This window comes from Corapipo altera, unplaced genomic scaffold (assembly GCF_003945725.1).
Source record: "Corapipo altera isolate COAL_440 unplaced genomic scaffold, ASM394572v1 171, whole genome shotgun sequence".
Taxonomy (NCBI): domain Eukaryota; kingdom Metazoa; phylum Chordata; class Aves; order Passeriformes; family Pipridae; genus Corapipo; species Corapipo altera.
Window position 1 is genome coordinate 909,733 of NW_020884972.1, and position 10,532 is coordinate 920,264.

Below are 10,532 nucleotides of genomic sequence, written 5' to 3' on the forward strand. Positions count from 1 at the left end.
CCCCCACCTCCTGAGCACCCTCCTGGACAAAACCAACCTCCTGAGCACTCTCCCAGACAACCTCCACCTTCTGAGCACCCTCCCAGACAACCTCCACCTCCTGAGCACACACCCAGACAACCCCCACCTCCTGAGCACCCTCCTCATCCACCTAGGGAAGTGGGGAGTCCCCTTGGCCCTGGAGCGTGGTCTGCAGTTCCTTTGCCCTCCTCAGAAAGCAGGAAACCCCCACCAAAAGTCCCCACGGAGGGACAGACGGGGTCTGTGCAGGGATGGTGTCACCTCTGGGAGGGGGTGTTGTACCACAGGGCTGAACCCGATCTCTGGAGACCCTGGAGCTGCCTCTGCCCCCACCCCAGCACTGCTTTTTAGGCAGGGAAGTGAAAAGAGAGGCCTTGGCACCTCCTCCCCAGAGCTGTCCCCGCTGTCCTGGCTCCCGCCTCTGAACAGTGGGAGCTGTCCAAGGTGCCATCCCTGCATGGAACCATTCCCAGCTCTTCCCTCTGACCAGTCCTCACCTTTGGCCTTTCCCTCCTGCTGCAGGGGATCAGAGTTCCCACCCTTGGCTCCTTCGATGTGATCCACACAGAGATCCCCGTGGGGGACAGGACTGTGACTCTCCAGAGGCCAGTGTTCTACCTGGCCAGGAACCTCGGGGGAGTCTCCAATCTCATGGACAACAACATTGACCTGACTGGTAAGACAGGGAGTGACTCCCTGCTGGCTGCAGGGCTGGGCTCAGGGGGGATCACACTCGTGTTCTAGAAGCAAAGGGAGCAGGTCTGACCCCAGGTCTGACCCCAGGGTCTTTCTGGGTGATGGCTGCAATAAACAGCCCTCGGGAAGCGCCTGTGGCAGGATCTTGCAGGAGTTCCTCCCCCTCTCTGGTGCTTTTCCAGGGGATAAGCCACTGGAGCCTCTCAAATACGCCGAGGTGGCCGTGGAGGCCTCTGTGTCCCGGAGGAAAGCAGAGAGCTGCATCCTGGGCACCACCTCCCTCCTGTACCACTGCCTGGCCAAGGGCGAGAGCGCCGCCTTCATCCTCAGGGACGTGGGCGTGCTCCTCATCGAGGGCAGGAAGGCACACATGAGGTTCTACCCTGACTTCCTGGAGAAGATGACTGGGAAGAACATCCAGGACAGGGCTACATTCAAGGTGAGCCTTTTGTTTCCCCCCCTGCTTGGGCAGACCCTCAGCACTGCTGCTGGAGGGACCCCCTGGCCAGGGGCTCACCTCTCTCTCACGGAGAGCTCCTGCTGCCCTGAGCTCCTCCAGTCCTGAGTGCCTGTGGTAGTTTGGACTTGGCTCCTCACCAAGAGCCCAAAACCACAAGAAAAGGGCTTCCCCCCACTTTTTAAGAACACAGGGGAAGGAAAAAAACCTAAAAGACCAAAATAACAGAATCAAAGCAGTATATATATATATATATATATATATATGTATTTACTCTTATATACAGTTACAAAAACTATGTACATATAAGAAAGAGAACCCCAATACCCCCTCCCCCCCAAAAAAAAATAAAGAAACAGAAGAACAGATATACGTGGCCAATAAAGAACTAGCAGAACAAAATCTTAATACTTTCTTTAAGGAAGCAAAGCCCACACCACCAGATCTCTCCTCTCAAGTTGGGAAGAAGCAAAAGCCTCTCAAAAACTCACAGGCCTGCACTCCCACATGAGAACCCCATCTGCAGAGAGGTTGCCTTGCTTTCTCCAACTCCACTGGAAGAGATCTGCTTTCCAAATTCCTTCCCCCTTCTACTTACACTTCTGCTTATGTAAAGAATAGAATGGAATATTGGGATATGGGTACTTCCTTAGTTTCGACCTGGATGCCAGGAAAAGGCCTAAACCAAACCACTACAGTGCCCTGCCCACGCTGAGGATGTCCTGGCATCTCCACGTTTCTCTGCTGCAGGTTCTCCAGCAGCTGGACCTGGTGGTGTCCCGGGACGTGCCCGTTGCTTCCCTGGCGTTCACGAGCCGCGTCCTCGTCTTTCCCGAGTGAGTGTGGAATTCTGGCAGCTTCAGGCTCTGCCTGAGACAACCAGCAGTGGGACAAGAGGGCACAGCCTGGAGCTGCCCCAGGGCAGGTTTAGGTTGGCCATGGGGAAGAAGTTCTTCCCAGAGAGAGGGATGAGCCCTTGGAATGGGCTGCCCAGGGAGGGGGTGGAGTCCCCGTCCCTGGAGGGGTTTAAGCAGAGCCTGGATGTGGCATCAGTGCCATGGTGGGGGGGACAAGGTGGGGTTAGGTCACAGGTTGGACTCGATGATCCCAGAGGTCTTTTCCAACGGGTTGACTCTGTGATCCTGTGGCTCAGCTGCAGTTTGGGGGCAGTTTATCCTCACGAGCACAGCAGTGCTGCCGTGGGGACGCAGAGCTGCCCCTCCCACACGTGTCTGACCAGTCGTCACTCCCATGAGCAGACCTGAGGGGGCACAGCAAGGATTTTAGGTGACACTTGCTTTCCCATTGTGGCCAAGAATCCTTTCCTGGGTGCTCCCATTTCCCAGGACAGTCCTTAGGGATGGGGCACAGCTGACCTGGGAGAGCAACCAGTGCCAAACTCTCCTGTGACAGAGGCTGGTGGTCCCATGGCTCATTCTTGTGCCTTCTCTTTGCCTCGAGGTTTGAACCGGCGAGTCTGCCCCTGTCACTGCTCAGGGACCATCTCAGGGCCTGGAGAGACATCCCTGGTGGGGACAAAGGGAAGCAAACAGAGAGTTTGCCAGCTGTTGGACGAGGCACGGAAGGTAAAGCAGCTCCCACCTCGCTTCCATAGCCAGGGTAGCTGGCTTCTGGGATCTGATGGGACAATCCCCAGGGATGATTGTCACAAGGGTCTGACTTGTGCCAAAGCTTGGTGCCAGCTCAGCACAGCTTTATCTTCTCAGGTTGGCTCCACAAGAACTCTGGGGAGGGAGGTGCCCAAGAGGCACATCCCTGGGTACAGCAGGAGGGTGGGGATCTGAAGGCTCTAGAAAGTTCCCTCTGCTTTTGAGAGAGGCTCTGTCACCTCAGGGGCATCACCCAGCTCCCCTGCCTCAAACCAGAGGGGCCCAGGGAGTGCTGGCACTGGGGAGGGTGTCAGGCCTCTGGAGACATCACAGCTGTGCTCTTCTGACAAAGGTCTCTCCTTCCTGATTCCAGGGAGATTCCCTGGCCTGGCCATGCCTGCTGGCTCCACCACTAAGGCAGACAAGCAGCCCTGGCACAAGGGGGATGAGGAGATGAAGGACAGCTCTGGGGTCAGGTGAGACTGGAGGCTCAGGGCTGCAGCCAGAGCCCCTTCCCAGCACCAACCCCCTGAGGGACCTGCTGGAGCCCCCATGGCACAGCCTGGCTCCTCTGCAGCCCCATGGGGACAGCCTGTGCCAGCCCAGGGTCCCAGCTCAGTGGGATTCCTGTGGGCAGGATATCGCTCCAGACCCCTCCCAGCCTGTTGTGTCCTTCCAGGAAGCTGCCAGTGATCCCAGGGGCTGCTGCTGCTGGAAAAAAGCAGCCTGGGACTGACCAAGCCAAGGGCAAACCCACCCCCAAGGGCCAAGGGTCAAAGCAAAACCATGGAGAGGAAAAAACCACTCAGAGGGGCAGGGCAGGAGGAGATGGAGAAGTAAAAGATCCTCTTGGAAGAGAAGGAGAAAAGAAAGTTTATCTTGGAAGAGAAGGAGAAAAGAAAGTTCATCTTGGAAGAGGAGCATCAAAAGATTCCCTTGGAAAAGAAGGAGAAAAGAAAGTTCATCTTGGAAGAGAAGGAGAAAAGAAAGTTCATCTTGGAAGTGAAGGAGCATCAAAAAGTTCCCTTGGAAGAGAAGGAGAAAAGAAAGTTCATCTAGGAAGAGAAGGAGCATCAGAGAGTTCCCTTGGAAGAGAAGGAGAAAAGAAAATTCATCTTGGAAGAGGAACATCAAAGGATTCCCTTGGAAAAGGAGGAGAAAAGAAAGTTCGTCTTGGAAAAGAAGGAGAAAAGAAAGTTCATCTTGGAAAAGAAGGAGCATCAAAAGATTCCCTTGGAAGAGAAGGAGAAAAGAAAGTTAATCTTGGAAGAGAAGGAGCATCAAAAGATTCCCTTGGAAGAGAAGGAGAAAAGAAAGTTAATCTTGGAAGAGAAAGAACATCAAAAGATTCCCTTGGAAGACAAGGAGAAAAGGAAGATCTTCCTGAAAGAGAAGGAGAAAAGGAAGATGATCTTCCTGGAAAAGATGGAGAAAAGAAAGATCTTCCTGGAAAAGAAGGAGAAAAGAAAGATCTTCCTGGAAAAGAAGGAGAAAAGGAAGATCTTCCTGGAAAAGAAGGAGAAAAGAAAGTTTCTGCTGGAGGAAAAAGAGAAAAGAAAGTTCATCTTGGAAGAGAAGGAGCATCAAAAGATTCTCTTGGAAAAGAAGGAGAAAAGAAAGTTCGTCCCAGAAAAGAAGGAGAAAAGAGAGTTTCTCCTGGAAGAAAAGGAGAAAAGAAAGTTAATTCTGGAAGAAAAGGAGAAAAGAAAGTTTCTCCTGGAAGAAAAAGAGAAAAGAAAGCTCGTTTCAGAAGAGGAGTGAAATATCCCCTTGGAAGAGAAGGAGAAAAGAAACTCCTTCCCGGAAGAGAAGAAGAGAGGAAAGTTGCTCTTGGAAGGGTGTCCCTGCCATGGAATGTCCAGGCCTGGGAGCCTGAGGGTTCCACCTCCAGGGTCTCTGTCGTGCTGGCACCAGGCCCTGAGCCAGCACAGGGATCCAGACCACGGCCTGAGGCCTTCTGGTCGGTGCTGAAGGAGCCCCAGAAGAGCATTTTGGCAGGATACAGGTTCGAGCCCTCCCTGTTTGTGCCCCCCCTGCACCCTGAGGGACCCCCAGCTCTGAGGTCCCCCGTGCTGAAGAAGACAGAGGTGGTGGCCAGGGGGCTGTGGCCATGGATGGAGTGACAGGACCGGGCTGGGCAGCACCTGAGGTGGCAGAACTGGGATGTGACTGGAAGTGGTGCCATTCCAGGGGCTGTTCCCTGCTGGGAATGCAGAGTCAGAGGGGGGATCTCCAGGGATCCCTCGGCTCTGCTGGATTTTGGGGTCAAGGTGTCCTGCCCTGAAGCCATCTGGGGGGCTGGAGGGCACAGCCAGGACTCTGTCCTGGAGCAGGGAGCCTCCCATGGTGTGAGATTCCCAAAGGAACCCAAAGCCCAGCCCCAGTGCTGCTGCTGGCAGGGGTGAGACCATGCAAGGAAGAACAGAGCGGGTTGGGTTTGGTTTGAGACTTGGCAAAAAGCTGAATTGACTCTAATTGACCAATTGAGCCTCATTTGGAGGGTCCAAAGGCTCATTGTTGAGCCCAAACCCAGCTCAGGGACCGATCCTCCTCTTTAGGATTCATGTTCTGCCATTTGGAGAGCTCAAAGCTTCTTCTGAGCTTCCAGCAGTGTCTGCCCAGCAGCCTGTGAGGGGTCATTGGACCAGGGCAGACCTTTGAGGAGGCAGGTGACTGATATGGGACCAACCCAGCCAACCTCGAGGCCTTCCACATTGAAAATTTCCTGTTGGAAAGTATCCCAGGGGATACCTGATGTTTGACATAAACACCTGGAAATGTGAGGCTGCAGGATGACCTTCCTTTGATCCCAGGGGCTGTGGGGTCAGTCAGAGACAGATCTGAGTGAAACCTGGAGCTGATGATCAGAGAATTCAGAACCCTTGGAAGAGACAAAGCTGCAGCTTAAATATTCCTCGTGACTGGATCCCTGGAGTGGACAGCCCGTGGATTGTGGGGAGTGAACTGGAACCACCATTTTACTGACTCAACCCCCCCTGAAACCCAGCTCAGAGGGGGTGAAGATGAGTATGTGGTGAAACAGAGAAGCCCCCAGAAGGGGCAGAGAGAAAAGAAGAGACAGAAGCCCCCAGACCCTAAAAATTCTGCCCAGGAATTTATTTATTCTTATGAGATACCAGCTTGTACTAATAGGCATAATCATTGATTGTGTTAATAAACCTCTGAAAAGGGGATGAGAGCTCAGTGTTGAACATTTTTTTGACCAAAGCTGAGTCAGTTTGAAGCAGCAGCTTGACTGTGTTTGGATATAATCCTGTGTCCTGTGGATATCAGGAGCATGGACATTATCCTGGCTCATTTAATGTGCTCCAGTGCATCCATGTCACTGCTCTGCAGAACCTCCAGCATTGCTGAAGTGCTCTGTTAGAGAAGAGTTGTGATCCTTCAGCTTTTAAAATCCCTTTGGATCCCTGCAGAGGTGGAAAGCAGGTGCAGCACTGGAGTTGTGCTCCCTGTCCCCACACACAGTCCCAACACCCCCCGGGAGCCCCCGGTTTGTAAAGACACAATTCAAACCCTCTCCAGCTGTTTGGAGGGAAAATCTGGAAGAACTTTCCCAGGATGAGGGGATTTCAAAGATCCCTCTCCCAGCAGGCCGGAGGTGAGCTCTGGGATTGCCCTGGGCAGGCAGTTCTGCTTCCCAACCACCACCCTGGGGAGGCTTTGATTAGAGGAAAACCCCAAAATCAACAAATACCACCCATTGCTCTATTGCACAGCCCAACCCTTGCACAGCCCATCCCTTGCACACCTGCAATACCAACTTCTGCTCTTTCAGCCCCTTTGCACACTGATCTTTAAGCACTGATTGTTTCATTAAATGTCTCCAAAGTTAAATCAGTTTAAGCACTGATTGATTCATTAAATGCCTCCAAAGTCAAGCCATGGATCTTTTCCACTGTATTTTATTGTCTCTTCTCCCTGCCTTACAAACCTCCAGCACAGCCCTGAGTTCTGTTCACTGGAAGAATCTGTGTCAGTCCAGGGTGTATTTTTACACACAAGAAAGAGGCACCTGCTTTTAGGCAGTATTTCAAGTTGCAGTGTGTCTTATGGGAATTCTACTGGGGTTTTTTTTGGCTTTTAGAGTAGCATTTATTTGCAGTTCAGATGTTCACCCAGTTCTGTTATTCAGCCCTGGTTTTGTTAGGCTTCACATTTTTAACCCAGTCATGTTATGTATATTTAGGTAGGTAACGTGTCAGGAAGGAGAATATATGAATACACACAATTTCTGCTGGTAAAAATCAACAGAAATGCTCAAAGCTTTGAAAAGCAACTTCTCCTGCCACTGCCTACTCACCATCTCAGAATCATGGAATGGTTTGGGTTGGAAGGGACCTCAAAACTCATCCAGTGCCACCCCCTGCCATGGGCAGGGACACCTTCCACTGTCCCAGGTTGCTCTAAGCCCCATCCAACCTGGCCTGGGACACTTCCAGGGATGCAAGAGCAGCCACAGCTTCTCTGGGCAACCTGTGCCAGGGCCTCCCCACCCTCCCCATAAAACATTTCTGCCTTGTGTCCCATCTGCCCCTGCCCTCTGGCAGTGGGAAACCCTCCCCCTGGGTCTGGCATGGCAGAGCCTGGGAAAAAACTCTCTGCACCTTTCCCAGAAACCCTTTATGTGCTGAAAGGTCATAACAAGGGCTCCTGGAGCCTTCTCTCCTCCAGGCTGGACACCCCCAGCTCTCTTGGGGTTTCTGCACGGGGCAGTTGGATCATTTTGGAGCCTCTTCTGGGCCTGGTCTAACAGAGCTGGGACTTGCCTGTCCTGGGAGCCCCTGAGCTGGATGTGGCTCCAGACAGAGTGTGGAGAACAGAGCAGGGGGCAAGAATTCCTTCCCATCCACAACTTCCACCCAGACAATTATGCTGCTTCTCTTAATTTTATTCTTATTCTTTTTATTCTTCTTCTTATCGTTATTATTATTATTTTATTATTATTATTCTCTTTACTATTATTCTACTGCTAAATCTCCACCTCCTCCCTGCTGCCCAGGGGCCGGAATCGGGCTCTCCAAGTTGCCAGGTGCCTGTGGAGAGAGGGAGTTGCTGGAGCCCTGCCATGGCCTGGCTGTGGGGAGGGTGTGAGGGTGCAGAGCAGCTCTGGGCACGCCATGGGATGTGGACACCCTGTGGGATATGGGCACCCTGTGGGATATGGGCACCCTGTGGGATATGGATACCCTGTGGGATGTGGGCACCCTGTGGGATGTGGGCACCCCTGGGATGTGGGCACCCTGTGGGATGTGGGCATGCCTGGGATGTGGGCATCCTTGAGATGTAAGCATCCCATAGCATGTGGGTACCCTGTGGGATGTGGGCACCCTGTGGGATGTGAGCACACTGTGGGATGTGGACACCCCGTGGGATGTGGACACCCCTTGGGATGTGGGCAACCTTGGGATGTGGGCACTCCGGGTTGTGGGCATCCCTGGGATGTGGGTACCCTTGGGATGTGGGCACCTCATGGGATGTAGGCACTCCTGGGATGTGGGCACCCCTGGGATGTGGGCACCCTGTGGGATGTGGACACCCCGTGGGATGTGGGCATCCCTTGGGATGTAGGCACCCTGTGGGATATGGGCACCCTGTGGGATATGGGTACTCTTGGGATGTGGGCACCTCTGGAATGTGGACACCCCGTGGGATGTGGACACCCTGTGGGATGTGGACACCCCGTGGGATGTGGGCACCCTGTGGGATATGGGCACCCTTGGGATGTGGACACCCCGTGGGATGTGGGCACCCTTGGGATATGGGCACCCCGTGGGATGTGGGCACCCTGTGGGATGTGGGCACGCCCGGGATGTGGGCATCTGGCTGCACAGGGGAGCTGTGGACATGGAGAGCTCTGGGCAGCAAACAGGGCATCAGCTCCCAGCACGAATCTGAGTTTGGGCAGTGACCAACTGGGCACCCAGAGCTGCACAGCTCGAGACACCCCACGGCTGGCACAGCCACCCAAGACTTGTTTGGCAACCCCTGCCCCCCACAGCACATCCTTTGCCCCCACCCCTCCCTCACCCTTGGATGTCCTTTGCCCAGGCAGGGACCACCAGGCAGAGGAAGAGCACAGTGAGCACCCCGGCCACGGCCACCAGGCAGTTGCTGAGAAGGACCTTCCTGCTGGTCTCAGCATCCACTGCTCCTCTGTGTGCCCTGCCAGCCACAGCCTTTGGGTTGGTCCTGCCCAGTCTCCTCTTGTCCACACCTGGAGGAACAACTGTGCCCGTCAGTGTGTCCTGCTCACCCCTGGCAATCTCATGGGAGGGTTGACACTGCCAGGAAATGTCCTTTCCCACTTTGTTGCCATCTCTGAAGGAGGGACTATCCTAGGGGGAAAATGTTTCCGTGGCTGCAGTGGAAGCTGTGATGGGAACAGTTCCAGGCGTGGAGAAAAACATATATGGATCTTACAGTTATTATATGGTCCATATAATAAAATCCTGCCAATTGTTGTATGTTTTTCTCCACGCCTGGAACTGTTCCCATCACAGGAAGCCAAGGGAACTCCCGAAGGCCTTGCAAGTCTGTGCTCTCTGAGCCTCTCTCTCTCCTCTCAGCCTCGCTCACACTCTGCAGTGGCCACAATCCAGTCCTCCCAGTGTCTGCCCTCACTCCCTATTCCTGGGCATCCTTCACATTTGCCCACAATCCCTCCTGTGCTCTCCTACCTTCCCTTTCCAGGCTTGGCTGGCGCTGCCTGGATGGAGATCTCTGACCCTGGGGGACACATTGTCCCCCTGCACAGGACTCAGGGGGCCACACAGAGCACATGGTTTCCCTTTCTGCAGCACAAGCAGTGCTTGCCTGCCCCCAATTTTCTGGTCTTGTCTCTCCAGGCTGTGGCCCCTGGCAAGGCTGCTCCCTGCTTGGATAGTTTGGGAAACATTCCCCTAGCCTGGCATGGGGGCTGCTGGCACTGCCAAGGGCCAGGGAAAGGTGAAGCCTCAGCGTGGCTCAGGCACAGGGGCTGCAGGAGGATCGTGTAGGGTCCCTCTGCACTCTCTCAGATCCCAGGAGGGATCCCTTCTGTCGTGCCAGGGCCTCCAGGGCCTCCTGGCATGCTCTGGGATGCAGGTCCTGCGAGAGGGATGTTCCAGGATCCAGAGTCACATTTCCCATCATCTGCTGAGGGGGGTCCCAAGAGGGTAAAGCTGTGAAATCCCTGGAAACAGGGTGTGGGGGACAGGGAGCATCTCCCACATCCCCAGAGGGTCCCAGAGCGTGTTCCTGGCATGGCCACATCCTCCCCCCTCAGGTGGCCAAGGGACAGCGATTACCTGACTCTCCTGTTGGCTGAGCAGCCCTCGGCTTTTCCCCAGGGAATGGCACCTCCTGATGGCCTTTCTGAGGTACCTCCACAGTCTCGAGCTCCACAACTTCAGAGAGAAAGTGCATCAGTTCAGTTCCAAGTCCCTGTTCCTCAGTGAGATCCCAAGCCCAGCTCCCAGCTCCACCCCTACCCACCATCAGGTATCTCCTTCAGGGCACCCAGGACCTCAGTCAGTGTTTCCTCCAGCTGCCAGTAAATGTCTCCGGGTTCAGTTCCGTTCTTTGGACCTTAATGGAAAGAAAAAAAATTTCTGGAAGCAGCGCCTGGGCTGTGCTGTCAGTCAGGACTGAGACTGGGAAAGCCCTCCCTGTGCCCACAGCTGACACCAGACCCCCACAGGGAGCTGTTGTCACACCCTGGGGCACCCCCTGTGCTGCCTGAACCC

At 54.2% G+C, this 10,532-nt stretch overlaps 2 protein-coding genes across 3 annotated transcripts in view; one reads left to right on the forward strand and one right to left on the reverse strand.

The window, feature by feature from the left end:
- LOC113957584 (coiled-coil domain-containing protein 81-like) overlaps window positions 1-4,907 on the forward strand; it is a 6,169-nt gene extending 1,262 nt beyond the window's left edge. The window contains exons 3-9 of the mRNA XM_027665189.1: window positions 544-697; window positions 900-1,156; window positions 1,925-2,010; window positions 2,636-2,760; window positions 3,158-3,260; window positions 3,464-3,686; window positions 4,758-4,907. Of these exons, the coding sequence (XP_027520990.1) occupies window positions 544-697; window positions 900-1,156; window positions 1,925-2,010; window positions 2,636-2,760; window positions 3,158-3,260; window positions 3,464-3,686; window positions 4,758-4,907 (1,098 nt within the window). The remainder of the gene's footprint in view (window positions 1-543; window positions 698-899; window positions 1,157-1,924; window positions 2,011-2,635; window positions 2,761-3,157; window positions 3,261-3,463; window positions 3,687-4,757) is intronic.
- Window positions 4,908-7,759: 2,852 nt separating this feature from the next.
- Window positions 7,760-10,532, reverse strand: part of LOC113957576 — a 3,770-nt gene continuing 997 nt past the window's right edge. For both annotated transcript variants that reach the window (XM_027665181.1, XM_027665180.1), the window contains exons 3-6: window positions 10,282-10,374; window positions 10,095-10,193; window positions 8,836-9,022; window positions 7,760-7,841 (exon numbers count right to left, since the gene is read on the reverse strand). In XM_027665181.1, coding sequence (XP_027520982.1) covers window positions 7,778-7,841; window positions 8,836-9,022; window positions 10,095-10,193; window positions 10,282-10,374 — 443 coding nt within the window. In that variant the 3' untranslated portion in view covers window positions 7,760-7,777. The remainder of the gene's footprint in view (window positions 7,842-8,835; window positions 9,023-10,094; window positions 10,194-10,281; window positions 10,375-10,532) is intronic.